The 17,763-nt window shown below is 40.9% G+C and overlaps 1 protein-coding gene across 1 annotated transcript; it reads right to left on the reverse strand.

The window, feature by feature from the left end:
- Positions 1 to 9,213: 9,213 nt before the first annotated feature.
- Positions 9,214 to 17,763, reverse strand: SPIC (Spi-C transcription factor). The gene is given in 5 exon segments (XM_071551085.1): positions 9,214 to 11,423; positions 14,689 to 14,797; positions 15,721 to 15,830; positions 17,243 to 17,347; positions 17,350 to 17,763. Coding segments are annotated over 5 exon segments (789 nt in total). The 5' UTR covers positions 17,387 to 17,763; the 3' UTR covers positions 9,214 to 10,995.

Here is a 17,763-nt window from a genome sequence, read left to right on the forward strand (position 1 = left end):
ATAAAACTTTAAACACGAGACATTGAGTGAATTACTTATGCATATATATATATACCTCAACTGTTTGGAAATCTACATGAAATAAATGTCATGTTTGGTTGTGTAATCACACAAATTGCAGAGTTCTTTTGCTCCTGAACAGCTGGACTCCACGTAGCTGATGGGTCTCCTCTGTACCAGCCTGTGCCTAGAAGGACTTACATGAGTTTTACACCACACAAAATTAAGACTTACACATCAAAATCCCTGTAGGACTAAAGCTTAATCTACCTCCCCAGGAAGAACTGCAGCATTCCAGACCTCTGAAAAACTTTGAACAGCTGTTGGTGAAAAATTAACTATGATATGGGCACAGAGTGGCTGGAGAGCAGCCAGGCAGAAAGGGACCTTGGAGTACTAATTGACAGGAAGCTCAACATGAGTCAACAGTGTGCCCAGGTGGCCAAGAAGGCCAATGGGATCCTGGCCTGTATCAAAAGTAGTGTGACCGCAGGACCAGGGCAGTGATCCTTCCCCTGTACTCTGCATTGGTGAGGCCACACCTTGAGTACTGTGTTCAGTTCTGGGCCCCTCAGTTCAGAAAGGATATTGAGGTGATGGAGCGGGTCCAGAGAAGAGCAACAAGGCTGGTGAAGGGACTGGAGCACAAGCCCTATGGGGAGAGGCTGAGGGAGCTGGGGTTGTTTAGCCTGGAGAAGAGGAGGCTCAGAGGTGACCTCATCACTGTCTATAACTACCTGAAGGGAAGTTCTAGCCAGGTGGGGGCTGGTGTCTTCTCCCAGGCACTCAGCAATAGGACAAGGGGGCACGGGCTTAAGCTCTGCCAGGGGAAATTTAAGTTGGATATCAGAAAAAAATTCTTTACAGAGAGAGTAATCAGGCATTGGAATGGGCTGCCCGGAGAGGTGGTGGATTCACCATCCCTAGAGATTTTAAACACAGATTGGACGTGGCACTGGGTGCCATGATCTAGTAAATGGGCTAGAGTTGGACCAAGGGTTGGACTCGTTGATCTTGGAGGTCTTTTCCAACCCAATCGATTCTATGATTCTATGATTCTATCCAGTAGTACGAAGGCATATGCTCATGCCCAGTCTCAATGCTGGCAGTTCATGGCCTTGGCAGACTGAGAGTCTGAAATGAGGGCTCCTCTGCTTCCAAATGGTTCTGACCCAAGTCTCAGGCTGATGAGTCATTTCTCTAACCCAAACCCCACATCTGTATCTGTTTCAAGGCCTAAAAATTATAAGAAAGGGAGATTTTTGCCACTGGAAAGTAATAAATTCACCTTCCTCGTGGTGTTCAGTGCTCTTTCCTTCCAGTCTCAGAAGATCATAAATATAACAGCTTAAGGTAATCGTAAGCACTTTTAAAGGTGTCAATTTTTCAAGAAAACCAGTTCTTATTTTTTCTTGCCATTAAAATGAACGGAGAGCTTTATGTGGCAAACCTAATGCTGGAGACTCAGGTTCCATGGATATTTGACTTCAGCCCAGTAGAGGGTGGCAAAAGTCTTAATTTCAGCAAAGGGGAAGATTAATGTGAATACCCTGGAACACCTGCTGCTGAAGCCATTAGTGTTTGGGACACTCTCCTACACTGAAGTCAGTGTGAAATGTCCTCCTGCCCTTTGCAGAAAGAGAATCAGGATCCTATTGAACAAGATTAATAGGAGCAAGCCTGCCATTAATTAGGTACTGCTGTCCTCACCATGTCAGAGGGCATGCCAAGGGGTGAATTACAGCTACCTGGGGACTCAAAAATATGAGAAGAAATCAAACTGACAGATACACACTGGAAATTAAAGCATGCTGTATCTGAGGCAAATCAATACAGAAAGCAGAAAGACTTCTGTTTCCATAACATAACAAGTCTTTGATGTTACTTCCAACCTGCTACAGTCCAAATCCTGCAGAGCTGTTTCATTAAAACATCTCTTTACTTAGTCCAGATAAAGAAGTCCTGCCACTTACACCATTGACACTATCATATAATGCTTATTCCAGAGTAAATATGGATGTGGTAGAAAACCAGAACAATAAGAACTCACACGAGGAGAGGAAATTACTAGCATAAAAACAGCAGTTTAAATTCAAGGTTCTGCACATAGTAAGAAAACTTCCCGCTGTAGACAAGTTGGACTGTAGTCTACTGTGTCTACTGTGTAGACTAGAGTTGGACCAAGGGTTGGACTCGATGATCTCGGAGGTCTTTTCCAACCCAATCGATTCTATGATTCTATGATTCTAAGTGCTATGTAAGAGATGGCTTTTCTTGTACAGAGGTCAGAAAGAGAATTAAATGCTTCCCAGACACCAAACAATACTCTGAAGAACCAATTAAATACTATTTTCAAGTAATTCTGTGTGAGATTGTGTTTCATTGCACTTCCCAGGATGTGTTCATGTAATTGGCAGCCCAGCTGCCTTTGTGTCCATGAGCAACAAGGGCAAGCTACTCCTCTAGGGAAAGGGAGCAGGATACTTAGTATAACAAGGTGTACCAAACAGAGAATCCAGCTCAGACTCAGTCAAGTGATTGCCAGACAAGGTCTGAGATAATATCACAAAGACAGTCAGGATCAACAAGATACATGGCCAGACAGGGCATGGATGCATTACAGCTCAGGCAGAGGACGAGCAAAGAGGGAGAACCCCTGCTGAGGCTTCTTTCAGCTTCTTCTCAAATAACTCCTCCTTCACAGCATTTTCAAGGTCACACAGCTGTTTATCAAACTGGTAAGCCAAATCCACAGTAGAGAGGAACATGCCATAAGAGGCCTGAAGCTCTGTAGCCAACCCATCTCTGTCCATTTTGAGTGTGCTTTTCACAGGACAGAGGATAAAGTCACAGAGATACCAAGTGAAAACTGCAGTTTTCCTGTACAATTGCTCTTAGTAAGAGGCTCAGGCGTTTAAAGGTCTTTTGAGATGTTTAAGTCTGATTCTCATCTGGTTTGAATACTGTGGAGTAACAGACAATTAGATTCTCTGGATTTTGTCCCAGTGTGCCAGAATGCTGTCTAAATCCTTTGCCTTAGTCTATGAAGACTGAGAGGCTCTGCAGACCTCAGAGGTCCAAAGTAAACCAGCTACCTAAAACCAATCAAGAGGAAATCAAGAGCAGTAGGAGCTGGGTAAAAATGTGGTTTCCTGTGTGAGTGCACAGACTTTCAGTGGCCAGAGACCATCTGTAGTGAATGGGTTTGCTTCCATTAAGAAGTATATGGACACTTCTACAGAAGATGGAGTGTTCCTTGCTATTCTGCATCTCTCCACATGTGCTGCTTTTCCAACAACCTCAGGTTTGCCAGCCTCTGCCTCCTATTTTAAAAAGAGTGTTAGCCTCAACATTGCTGAGTGGAGTCTGGAAACATAAAATCAAAAATGTTAAAAACTAGAAGGCAAACTGTATTATCCAACTATTATTATTTTAAGGATATCTCATTACTTTTAAGCCATCTCCTGTGCCTTCTGAACCTCAGCATGACTAGAGAGATTAGCCAAGTCTGTAAAGAATTGTGTCTTCTAATTTTGATTGAATACTGCTCTAATCAGGCAGAAAATTCATCTAGATCCTCAGACTAGTGCACACTTCTAGTACTCCAAATAAATTTGCTGAGTTTTCATTTCCTCTGAAAGAAAATATTTTATGGCTTCCCAGCACTCTGCTTGGAGACAGTACTGTAATGATTAGCTACGTTCCACTTTAAACTGTCATTAATATTCCCCATATGTAATTAAAGCCTCTAATTCTACACAGAGATATCATGACAAACAACCAGCTGTCTGTATTTTTATTTCATTGTGCTTCTTGAACCCTTGGCTCAGGTTGTGTGTTTCTGGAATGTCAAATAAGGAATTTACTTTTCCATCCATCAGTTTACACTCTGCGTGCAGTTTGATGGCATCGTGCTAATACAGCCTGGTCGCACTGTAATTCACCTTATAATCCATTGTATCAACACTGACTGTTCAATGTGTAATTTCCTAACAAGGTGGCTGGTACCTCTCAGGCCCTGGGTTGCCTTGGGAGAGCAGTATTTTAAAACCTATGCCTAGGTTAAAAGCTGCCTGCACAGAGGTTCCCAGCTGTCAAAATTAGGTATAACTTCCTTCACTAGAAAAAAGAAATACTCTGCTCAGTCAAAAAGGTGTCCATAGGACAAGAGGAAAAAACCTCAAGTTTTTTCAGGAAATGTTTAGAATGGATATTAGGAAATATTTCTTCATTAAAAGGGTTGTCAAGCATTGTAACAGGCTGCCCAGGGTTGAGTCACCATCTCTGGAGGTATTTAAATGATGTGTAGATGTGGTGCTTAGGGACATGGTTTAGTGGTGGATTTGGCAGTGCTGGGTTAAGAGTTGGACATAATGATCTTAGGAGGTCTTTTCCAACTTTAACAATTCTATGATTCTGTGATGCCACATTTCAAATCTGCTATGTGCTACTGAGTGATATGAAAACCCTGTGCTGCCTCCAGGTGTGCTTTATGTGTCAGCTCACTCGGCCGTGGCAGATGGACCTCAGGACTGAAACGGTGAGGCCAGTTCTGCACAAGCTGTGCCTCACCTAAAAAATCCACTGTGCAGGCTCGAAGGGCACACTCACGTGGGGAGAGCCCTTCCCAAATCTTCATTCACGAAGTTTGGCCATACATGTGTCAGTGGAGCGCTGCTAACTTCTCCTTTGGACACTTTCAGTGCATGGTCTGGATTCTGTTAACTATTTTACTTGTTTCTTTCTGGTGATGCACATTTATAAACCAAGGATGAGTTCATGCTGCCAGTTTTTAGTCCAAATGATGCCACACAAAATTCACAGCATATCAGCAGATACAACAGCTGGAAGTTGAGTAAAATAAGATCCAAAACAGTGGCAGATTTCAGCACAGGTCCTTATACAGGTTGAGAGTAATTGTCTGTGAAGCACCACTTGTAGAATACCAGATGGTAACTCACAGATAGCTCTGTGGACCTAAAAAACCTAAGAAAACAATGCATTTTGGCAAACGCCCTCTGCTGTCGCTATGAGCAAGAGATTTCTCTACTTTGTGTACTAACTATGCACTTTTCCAGGTCTTCTATATGTGACCCCTTAATAACATTGTTTAATGGACTACTACAGGAAATATTTCAGTCTGAAATGCAAACTGAAAGCAGAATTGAAGACCATTGTAAAAAACAAATAAAATACAAAATTTTTTGTGATTACAGACTCTCTCCAGTTTCTCAAGCAAATCAGTTAATGAAGACAGAACCAGGCACACACAATGTTATTGCCCTCATCCTAGGCATGGATGGAGGAACCTGCCTCTGCAGTTTAGAGACAAATCTGGGCTTTTGCCTTGACTTTCTCCATAAATGTAGTTTGGAAACTAGGAAAATTTCCAAGGTCAATGAAACATAACTAGAAAATAGTCTGAGCACCCATGTTGATCTCCAGTGTCCTCCTGATACACCAGTGAGTGTTCACAGTCTATTTTCTAGCCATCTATTAGGCAATTAACTATGTTTGTTCAGATGTTGCCAAGAATGAAGGGGCAGCTCTCACTAATGAAAAAAAAAAGAATGCATAGTTTTGTTTACAACTGGCACTCTGGATGCTTTTTAGAAAACAATTCATGAGGCATTTTCCTGGAAAAAAAAAAAAAGCTGACCACGGTTTGTAGTATTTTCCATCATTTTTATGCTCACTAAGCAATGCACTAATGGTAAACCCACTCATGAAGATTTGAGATGGCATCCCTCTGCACTTGGGATGGTAGGTCAATCTGACCTATCTGCCACCAGAATGCACACCTGGTACGTGTCTGACAAGGTGGAGGCAAGTGCTTAATGTGTACTCTAAGTGCTACCAAAGGGAAAAGTTTCTCTGGAGTCAAATTCAAATCAAACTGAATCAAATCAAATAATTTCTCATCTGGAAGCTAAAAATCTCTGTTGCTTTTGGTCTACTGAACAGGACATAGATATGTCAGTATTGCATAGGCCAGGCAAGATGGGATACATAACATATGATACGAAGGTGCTCTAGTTCTACCTCCTTCATAAAGACTGTAAGGCTGTTGATGTAATTCCTGTTTGCAGGAATCCTGAAGTCTAAATCTGAAAGATCAGCTTTATTTCTTCCTCATGCCTCACCCTCAGCCATGGTGGAGGCCACTGCAGCCATATGTATGTTGGAGAAGACACTGAGCTGCAGATATAAAACTGTTGGTAGTCCAGGTAGTCAGCACAGCGTTGTGATCTGCTGACATAGTGTATCTCCTTTAATTTGTGCATTTCATATCATCGTCTTGTCACAACACTTTTCTCCAAAAAGCACAGTGTTGCTTCTGCTGCATCTGCAGCAGTGCCGGAAATCGAAAACAAAAGGGACACTGGGAGTGCAAACGACCTGACGTCGTGGAAGTGTCACAGCCCCCCTATGAAAAGCTGTCCACTGGTGCCATCTTGTGGGCCCAGAGCCACCACCCACTCCGAAGAGGCAAAGCTCACTCCACCAAGGTGAAACCCCACCTCACACCATCCTGGATCATCCTGGATAGTAGCACAGGGATCTTTGACACACCACAGCACCGATGCTCCAGCTGGTATTTCTCCAGTTCTTTATAACAAGGGTGGTGAAACCCTGGCACAGTTTACCCATAGACGTGGTGGCTGACCCATCCCTGGAAAATTCACTGTCAGGTTGGACAGGACTCTGAACAACCCAATGTAGTTGAACATGTCCTTGCTAATTGCAGGGTGGTTGGATGAGAGGGCCTTTAGAGGTCCTTCCAACCCAAACCACTCTGTGGTTCTAGACAGAAGGCATGATATCATACCTGAGGTCACTTGAGCAAACAAGAGCTGTGTGCTGGAGAGAGGTAGCAGTTCAGCACTTGCTTGGGACTCTCTGATCTTGTCTGAACAGAAACCAGACTACAAAGTTGGAGCAAAGGATGAGCAAGGACACACTGATCACATGCCTAGCTACATCCATGCAAGATAATTTCTGCCATCCCTGCAGAGGCTTTTGAAAGACTCATAAGTGCCCGAAGCATCATGGTGTGGGGGTGACAGTGAGTGCATCCCTTAAGGAAAGAAGTTTAGAGTTCTCCCTTAAAGAGAAGAGAGCTACCTGGAGTGTGTGTGGTGGCTTGTAGCCAAAGAGAGGCTTTGGTGTATGTGAGGTGAATTGGTTAACCAATAATGTCATGACATGTTGAATATGAGAGGATAGAAAAGGTGTGGATGTTACTGAGAATTTGGCTACTTCTACTATGACTACTACTTTTACTACTACTACTACTATGAGCTATGAGGAAACTGTCTGTGAAACTAGCTTGAATAAACTCTTGTAAGCTTTCTGATCAAAGCCTTCTGATGCCTGTTGTGCCTGAGCTCTTCAGACCGTCATTCACGCTGCACCCCTGCTTGGGACTAAGGGGCTACCCCTACATCATGGGGCACAGTATTACAGAATCATGGAATTGTTTAGCTTGGAAAAGAGCTCAAGTCCAACCCTTAACCCAACACTGCCAAGCCCACCACTAAACCATGCCCCTAGGCACCACATCTACACATCTTTTAAATATCTCTAGAGATGGTGACTCAATCAGTTCCCTGGACAGCCTGTTCTAGTGCTTAAGAACCGTTTCAGTGTAGAAATATTCCCTAATATCTAATCTAAATCTCCCGTGGTGCAACTTGAGGCTATTTCCTCTTATCCTACCACAGAAGAGACCTACTTGACAGAAGAGACCAACTCCCACCTCACTACAACCTCCTTTCAGACAGTTGAAGAGAGCAGTAAGGTCTCCCTTTGGCCTTCTTTCTCCAGACTAAACAACCTCAACTCACTCAGCCGTCCTTCATAAGATTTGTGCTACCGACCCTTCACTAGCTTCGTTGCCCTTCTCTGGAACCGATCCAGTACCTCACTGCCTTTCTCAAGGTGTGTAAGTACATGCCCGTCTTCAGTGTGGGGCATCTTTCTCAGACCAGGGCATTGTTTAGAGTGAGGTACTGAGTGTAGGAGCTGGAAAGACCAACTTCTTTCCTCACCCCTATGTCCTATCCCAGGTTCTTTCGAGGTGAGCTGCAGCATCTAAGTCAGAGGTGAGTTCGAAATATAGGCAGATGGGTGGGCAGGCAGATTGCTTTCTGATCTGATTTGGCTTCTGGGAATGATGAGAAAGCAGACAGGAGAGAGACAAAGGAGAAGTCAACAATGGCACCAATGGGCCACTTATATGTCATGTAGGTGAGATAAAGCTGCTCTCTAGGGAGCTGTCTCTCTTATTTTCCTTGGGTGCTGGGCACCATCACACCATGTGTCCAAGCCTGTGCAGATGGGAGGGATCAGAGATGCTACACAGAGGCTGAAGGTGGGAGGACAGGGATGGAGTGTGAGGTGCACAAGCAATTGCATTGGGAATCAAAAAGCCTTACAAGCACCCACCTCAGTTCTGTTTAGATCTGCACACAGAGCCTTGAATTTTCGAAGTGGAGTTACGTGACAGGATCCTGTAAATACTGGGACTAGCAGGAGCCCAATTTCCTACATTCAGTCTTGTGTCTTGTGGTACTGCTATGACTTTACCATGACTTTATTGCAGTACTGTACATCTTAGAAATGGACACAGTCCTGGGTTAAAGACACTGAGAAACTGAATCCACCACAGCCCCTGGTGTGTTGTTTCACTGGTTAAACACCTGCACAGTTAAAAACAGCTACACTTTACTTCAGACCTGGGTAAGCTTAAATGTGTGCTTGAGATATTTTTGGCAACCTTGTGCTTTTGCTTAAGATTCAACCTGACTCTACTCCATTAAAGCATTGCCAACCGTCAAGAATCTTTTATGTATGTAAGCTCAGTATCAGTGCATTGCACAGTTATGTGTCCTTCTGTATAGTCACAAAACTGCAGCTTCTAAAACCTCCCATTTGACTGTGCAGGCAGAAGTTGGGGAGCCATATACCTCTTTACAAAAAAATCACTTTCTAATATTGCCAATCCCCATGGTTAATTCCTGTGGTTGAAATCTGTCTCTTTCTATCCACAGATGCTATGATTGCCTCATTTCTTCTCTGCCTGAATTTTCTTGAGTTCTTCTTCCCCCTTTTGCTCTTCTTTTTCAGCTCTCTACTATTCTCACAGCTGCAACTGTAACTTCTCAGCTGGTTACCAGTTTTACAGGAAGAAAATACTAATGTTTATACCTAAGTTAAAAAGATAACAAAGAACTTGAGTAAACATTTATTTCCTTAACAAGTAGATGAAGCTGTAGAAAGTGGATCTAAACACACTGATTAAGCATTTTACACCATGTAGGCTCTTAATCCAGTGTATGTTATCAGTGTGCAATGGGTGACAGATGTGGAGTAACTGAACTGTGCAGTTTCTTGGCACATACATGTACGTTATGACAATTGAAGAGTTGTATTTACATATGTGCTCACATAGTGAAGGATCCCAACTGAAAGACCTCCATCCTTTGTAAGAGTTAAACTCCCACTGTGCCCACGGCTACAGATGGATTCAGATTCAGTTCTGTAAGAACAGAGACACTCTTGTATCTATTTTATAGCAATGTTTATATTTTACAAGACACTACACTCAAAATGAAATATTAACAATCTAGTTATGACCTTCTTATTTTGGCAAATGTTTACTGACTTAAAATATGCTTTTAGTGCTGTTTAACATGCTTCACATTTTTAAGAGTAGGCATCTTTCATCTTACCAAACTCTTACCTCTAAACCTTGAATTTTGCTTAAGTAGAGTGTGTTGCATTGGGTCTACTACATAAACTCATATCCCTGTACAAGTAAGCAGCAGTCAGAGCAAGGGGCAGCTATCAAAGTCAATGAATTTCATCAAACATATCAGACCACCATTTATATCTCTCCACAGAAATTAGTTTTATCTTTATTAATATCCAGGCATGCGCTCCCTTGAAGCAAAGTGCAGAACTCAGCATTGAATGTGGTTGAATGGAAATATCTTAGCACAACAGACAACTGATGTGATGATACAAGTTGATCAGTTAACAGAATTATGAGAAAAAGTAGATTTATAGCTATTCTCCTGGCATAAATGGCTACTACGATCTTTTTACCTAAATTTAGTTCTTCTTGATAAAGAGACTATGAAATCACAGAGCCTTTCAGCTACTTTCCCATGTAGGAGAAGAGCTGGAGAAGTGAAATTGTATTTATATGTATAAAGTTATAACTCCTAAAATACATGACAAAGCTGTGTTTGTTAGGTGAGCACAGAACTGCTGGATAAAAGTGGAGCTTCTCATGTTAGTGGGAGAAGAACTGTAAATAGCTTCATGAAAAGCACAATCCTTTACTAACTCTCTCGTGATCACATGAATCCACTGCCAACAGTGAAATGTGCACTTGGCATCCTAATGTCAGGATCTATGCTAAGATATGTTAATTTAAGTGATTACGGATTAACAACTTGATCAACAGGTGCACCCTCATGCAGACTCTACTGTACAGCCAGGAATTCACTTGGAAAATGTCTCAATAAAGGCCATTGATGGAAAAAACAGATAGCGGCTTCATGGAGTTGACAAGACTCTTCCCTTTCTAATTGAGGGAGGGCAGCGACTGTGGTACAACATCATCAAAATTCTGATTGGAGATACACATAAAACTTCCAATGACTGTTGTCAGGATGGGATCTTTGGTGTCCACTAACTGACAAAAGCCTTGGTTCTAATCTTGGATACACCATCTTTAAACTACATTAATTCCTTTAATTAACATCATGGAGAACAGAATGTGTCCAACAGCTGCTGGTTTTCTTTAGCATTCAATGACTGTATATGATTAACTTCAAAAGGAACAAAACTAGGCCAATATAATTTTTAAACCCTCCTCTTCATGTGTTTGTATGATATCTTAAAGGAAAAGCTATGTACAGAGAAGAGTTTGTGTGCTGGAAAGAATTGCTGGGTAACAAAGACCTGTTTATGTGAAGGATAAGTCTAGCTGTTAGAATGCTGCAATGCATAGCCATTGTTGTACATGTAATTATTGTAACTGGTCCAGTCATCTGCACACTGATATTCTTGATTAGACTGAATGTAGGGATGATAAACTGTTTCCTTTCCCAAGAAATAAGATGGAGCAAGTCTCTTTAAAACAACAGCACTGAACTGGTATGTCAGCTTTCTACGAATTTTAATTATTTCACCTGTTCTTCCATAATTCCTCAGTGCTCTGGCCATTTTCTGATATGTCATGATCTTGCGGTTTCCCTTTCTTTCTCCCCACAGTTCTGCAAGTTTCTCCTTGTTTTTAGAGACAAACTGGAAGACGCCATTTGACTTATCCACCCATTGGATGCAGTTTGCCATAGCTGGATCATACAGAGACTCGTGGAGGTATTCAAACAGTCGAAGTTTTTTTCTACCTATAAAGAAATAAAGTTTGAAAGGTCAGAACAAAACTCATGCTTGTTCTAAAAGATGAGCAGTTGTCTTTTTCCTCCAAAGGATCTTGCAGACAAAAGCATAGCTAAACATAATACCCTGTCCTAAATTAAAGGATCAGTATAAACTATTCAATGGAAGAGCAGCGACAGCAAATGGGATCATTATTCTGAAACATGTGGTGACAGGAAGAGATTTGGTAATTAGAGTTTCAAGAGCAGGTTATTTGGGGATCATGACAAATATCTGGTGACTTCACTGCACGGTAGGTCTCAGAAGGCACTTTCTGCAGTCTTCATACACATGCTGAGTAGATGCACAGTGAAGGAACCCACACTAGGAAATTAAATCCTCAAACAGGGCAGGAAAGAGGCTCTGGAGGGCCAGTCTGAATGCTTCTGAAGAAACTGTTTCTCTGTTCCATCAGAACTCAAAGATTTTGAGTTGGCTCAGTTTTGTCAGGTTTGTTTCAGGAATGGTTAGGGAATGCAAGCTAGTCTGTGATATAAGAAAGGGTGAGTGTGTGAGCAGGAAAAGCAGGCTAGTTTTGAACCAGAAACCTCATGTAGTCAAAAAGAAGCTAGACCTGCAAGTTTTTTAAAATCTTCAGAAATGTCAGCTTGCATTCCCATGCAGAATAAAACAAGCTTAGTAACTAAGTTAACTAAGTCTTTGTCTCCACAGGCTCAGTTCTCAAACTTAAGTTTACTAGTGAGGCTTATTTAGTTTCACTTAGGTCTTGTGGATCCTCCTCTCTGAAGTATTTCTAGTTCTCTTCACAAAGCCAAGGATGATCGAGAAACTGCTGTAAGGAAGAAGAATTTAAGATTAGGAGACAAAGAGGAACATTTTGCAGAAAGGAGAATCTATGCAGAAGAACATCTTCCACTTTAACCAAAGTGAAAATAAACAGCTGCACTTTAAGTTCATAAAGTCTACTCTTGAGTGGCTATTTTAAACTAGGAACAGGGGAAAAGTGACAGTTGCTAAGGAACACTGAGGTCAAGCCAAGACATCTGTCAAGGATGACAGTAATTCTGTATCTGGTGATAAGGAAAGAGGAGAGAAGTACAGTGGGACTGGGAAGAAAAGGAGCCTGAAATCAGAGGTACTTTCCAAAAAATTAATAAAGTTTCATTATCTAAATAAAAATTTGCCTGTGACTACAAGTACATATGCTGCTAGAAATACATACAGCATTACCAAAACATGAAGCTTAAAAGCAAACCAGCGAAGGACACTTCTTGGTCACAGTAGACACTTCTTTGTAGGTGACCTTTCTAAGTCCTCACTGACCTTAATTATCCTATAAACATATGGTAGAACAAAGGATCAGGGAAAAATTCACAGACTGCTGTGAACTGAATTTCTGCTGAGAAAGGATAGTGTACCCATGTCAGCAGCAGCATCTGTTTTCATGCTGTCTTCCCTTTTAAGTTCAGCTGCCATTTCTTCCTAAGCTTTTGCTTCTAGACAAACCCCCAGTAGCTGGTGTCTTGGTTGGAGGGGGCACCAGTTTGAGCTGGGGTTAGTTTACAGGTCTTTGTACTGCACCTCATTGTGTAAGCCAGAGCTGTTCAGTACCAGGCCCTAAACATCAGTCTAAATTAGCAGATGAGTGCCTGCACGTTGCTCCAGAAGGTGTTTCAGAGCACCTTCAGCATAGATTTCTATGCTGAAACATCCTGAAGCAGCCTAATTCCCTTGAGGATAATGCATCAAATTCAAATGCATTTCTGAAGCACCTCCCTTGACTGCCTTCACTCGCTGAGCTTCAGTTCAGATCATGCAATGGTCTTGATGTGCATCAACTGTACTCTTTTCAGAGGAAACCTAACACAAAAGATACTTTCCAGAAGCATATCTAAGTCAGTGGAGCTTTCAGAACTTGTGGTCAGCGTAGAGATTGCCCTAAATAAACCTCTCTGAAACACTTTAAACACAGGATTTGGGCCCTCAGTACTGATTGTTTCATCTACAGATCTATTCCTAAAGGACCACACTACTTGCTAGGGTACAGAAAACTTCTCATGTCTCAGTAAGGAAACTAAGAGGACTAAATTTATTTAGGTATAGTAGAAAGAGTCTCCCAAGTCACAAAGAAACCCATAAGATGACACAAAATAACCCCATAAGAATAGTCAGTCACTCTAATAATTTCTGCAGCATTGCCTTTTGGAAAAGAAGATTGGTAACAGTGCAAAAGAAATTGGAAATAGGAAACGAAGTTTAACTGAGCAGTAATAACTGAAGGTGAAATGGGATACTGATGTATAAAATTCCTCAGTGAAACATAGGGTAAGACTTAGAAAAGCAACTTTTCTGGATTGAAACGCTCTGATTTGCAACTGTGAATTTCACACATCTGAAGTACAAAACTTAAAAAAAGAAGTTACTCTTCCCATCATCCCAAAGAGTCTGTGGTAGTAACAGTAGTAGTAGTAGCTATTAAGCAACAGAGACCACAGTGTTCAGCATCAACGGGAAGAGACAATACCAAAAACTGACACCTTGTGGTTAAAATGAAGAGAAGGGAATTTCAAAAAGTGGCCAAACCAGGAAGCTACTAAAAAGTAGGTATAACAGCTCAGAGTGGAAGCTGTGGAAATCTCATCTAGCAGTCATAGAAGGGATGTTCAGTTCCATCAAATAAAAAAAAAAAAGGCAACCACAACCCCCCCAAAAAAACAACAGCAAACCCCTCCCCCCACCATGTCATCCAACCTATTCTGTGCAAAATATATATCCCCTCAAATAAAGTCATCCAAAACGAGCAGAAAAACAGCTATAAAAATTCACACTGGAAGTGACAAAAGCTGAAAGGTAATTTGAAAAGTAAACAAAGACAGGCATAAAATCAGGTGCAAAAATACTCAAGAAAATCACTACTTGTTGAATGACATGAAGTAAAATAAGTTGTGTAAGTGCATAAAGATGTTAGTGATAGTTAGATTTACTTCTCTGCATGAGACCTAATCCCAGATGATTTGGAGTGAAGCAAATCTCAGGTTGGTTTTTTCATGTACTAAACAAGTACGGAATAAGTTAATAATAGACTTATCATATCTTATAAGATTTAGCGATGGGGCTTGAAAATGAGAAGTTTCATTCTAGTTATTATTAAATGTTCACTTATTCTTTCCCATTAAAAGTAAAAAAATGTAGGAAAAGGAGAAAGTGTGACTTGCCAAGAGACTTTTTTAAAGTAACATAATGTACATATCGAGATATGATCTTTCTACAGACCTTTCCCTGCCTTTGGCTGGCCAGCAGCAGCATGCACCACTTGACTTTCTGGAGTGTTCTGCAGCGTATGGTAGACAGTCTCATCTGCATAAAAGTCCGCTGCATTGTTCTTCAAGAATTAAGACAACAAGAAATTACTAACAGGGTACATTCTCCAAAGAAAAAGAATTGTGGTAATTAGTTGCCTGAAGACTTCAAAATGCAACCTTTCAAAACCTCATCCGTGGAAGACTCTTCTCAGCCAGGAGAGGATGCAGTGTAGTGTAGCTGTAACAAGCAGCACTAATCTATGTCCAGGGTCAAGAACTGCCCACCAGGGGAGAAACTGAGAGGGAAAACAGGGTAACTGCCTCACTCTGGACTTCAACCCTTTTGATGAAAGCAGAGGAGAAAGAGTTTTCAGAGTCAGTAAAAGACAAGGGCCACCTGGACAGTCGCCCCTACAGACTCTGTAGTTCCCGTGTCTTGTTGTTATTAATCTGCTGATTGAAAATGAGCTTTTGTGGAATCTATCTTCCTAAAATTATCTCCCCTGCACTATTAATTTTCCATTACTCCTGGAGGCCCACACTCCCAGTGTTTTTAAGAATGAATATGGACTCTATTGGCTAATGCTGAGCTCAAAGTCCAGATAATGGTGGTCTTTCCAGAACTTTTAAGGCAAACAGCTGTTAAAGAAATCAGAGCCATGGTACTTTTTCACAGTGGCAGAAGCTATGCAGAGGCTGGAAGTCTGACTATTCCCAGGTAATACAAAGAAGCCCTTTTCCCTATTGTACTACATGATTTGTTTGTTATCAAATGTCATGTGACATCATGAACTACAGAAGAGCATCAGAGGCAAACAGCTGACTCCTAAAAGTATACTATTAGTCTTGTTTTTCAAATATTTCCCAAGGCAGTTTCATTGGAATCATGCCTGGACAGACCAAATTTTTGATAGTGTTAGCATAAAGGTTTGTTTTATGAATCAAAAATGAGCAACCGATTTCCCAGTTATGTTTGACTATTGTCAATAATGAGTTCACTTACAATCACATTTCTCCACGTATACCCTTGTTCCTCCACAGATGGTGCTGCACAATAACTGGGACTTGCTCGGAGGTGGTGATGGTTGGTCATAGTCAGGCAATTTTTGTAACCTGATAATTAGAAGGAAGAAAAAACCAAGTGAGTAAAAGGGAGAGAAGAAGAAAAAGCAATTTTTTAAAGATAACATGTGAGATTTTTCATAACATCATGAAATAGTTTTGTTACTACAAAATGGAGGGCCAAACAGATCACCAAACACAATGAATTGGTTAATTAGAGACTCCTATAATGCAAGTAGTAAGACCGTCAATACAAGGCAAGTCAGAGTCCCCAATCGTGAATGAAGGAGCATCAGAGCATCTGCAGTGCCTGAAAGAATGACATAGAAGAAACCCAAGAACTTGGGATGTTTAAAAGAAGCAAAGAAGAACACTGGACTAAAGACACTTGGAAAAAAATACACACTGCAGGTAATCAGAAGATTTTGGAGGGTATAGATGCATCTATTGCAAGTGGAAATATGGGTGCAGCTGTTGGACTTACTAAACAATGCATTGCAACTGTTTAATACCTCTCTCCGTTGTCTGTAATAACAGATACAGGCAAGAACATTGTAAGAAATTATATACAGTGAGTCCTTCAGCATGTATAAATTATCAATGCAGTGGAGCCAAAAATTTATTAACAACAACTGAAGATATGGACCTATTTGTCTTATTTACATTTCAGTTTGTAATAGAGAATTATGTAAATAAACTTCCTTGTATGAAACCCATTTCCCACAAAAAACCAGCAGATACTTTGTTGTGGACTTAAAGATTTTGTGATGCAGTCTCCTATTTTCATATTTTCCTTTCCTTCTATTTCTGTTTACAGTGTAAAAACACTAAACACAGATTTTAAATGTTATAGTAATTGAACTGCCAAAACCTTGCCAGAACTGGAACAATTTACATGTTTATTGTACTTTAAGTTTTCTAAAGCATAAAACTATGGAAAATAATTTTCTATTAATTATCCTAACTCAAACTAACATGTCTGAATAAAAATATTTAAAATTCTTATATTAATGTAAAAAAATTAAATGTGGAAAATAATTTCACCAGCTGGTCTCCTTACATTGGAGATCATAGTTAAATGAGTTTATTCACAGCATGGCAGAGGACATTTTTGAGTTAAAGCATTAAAACTGGGAAATGGCTATTGCAGTATGGTCATATATCCTCTGCTTATAGGAAATCTGAGCTCAGTGCACCTGGGCTAGTATTGGGGGGAAGGTAGAGAGGGACAGTTGAACAGTTTCCCTGTGCTGTGACCTGGAAGATACTCACCAGACTGGGCAGTACTACTGGAGGGGTGGCAACCCTCCAAATGTTTTTCCTCCTTTTCATCCTCCCAAAACATGCCTCTGCTTGCCATTAATCCACCTCTGGGAAATTACTCTCCCATCTATATATTTCAATAGCTACCTTCCTGTAAAAATACGAAGCGGTGAATGAAGTGGAATGAGGGTCCTTTTTACCTGGTGAATACTGCATCTCTCTGTCAGAGTGCTGCTGCAGCACTTCTAGGGCATCTTCAAAAGCCTGGCCCAGCACGTCTTGGTCAGGAAAACTCTGCAAGAACAGTCAGGAACCAGAAAAGGCCGGGCTGGTTCTTTCAACATTGTCAATCAGCAAATCCCAAATAAATACAGGGATTGTATAGAATGCACATCCTCCTGGAATAGGCGGCTCTGAGGCATTACCATAACCTATTACTATTATGAGAAAGTTGTCACTCCTTTGAGAAGTCTGTTTGAGGTCAGTGAGACAACTCACACGGGTAACATTACTCACTTGCTCTAATGTTTCAAGGTTCATTTCCTTAATTTGTTACAGAAGTTTACATAAAGGGTGTTACTGCTGTTTGAAAGTTTTATAGTCTGTAATACAGAAGTGTATGTATCGCTTGTGCAACATGATTTATGAAGCCAAAGTTATCATTTAATAACATTAACATGACAAAAATTATGACATATAATTTCTGAACCAGTTATGCAGA

The sequence above is a fragment of the Pithys albifrons genome, chromosome 3 (assembly GCF_047495875.1).
Source record: "Pithys albifrons albifrons isolate INPA30051 chromosome 3, PitAlb_v1, whole genome shotgun sequence".
Lineage (NCBI taxonomy): Eukaryota > Metazoa > Chordata > Aves > Passeriformes > Thamnophilidae > Pithys > Pithys albifrons.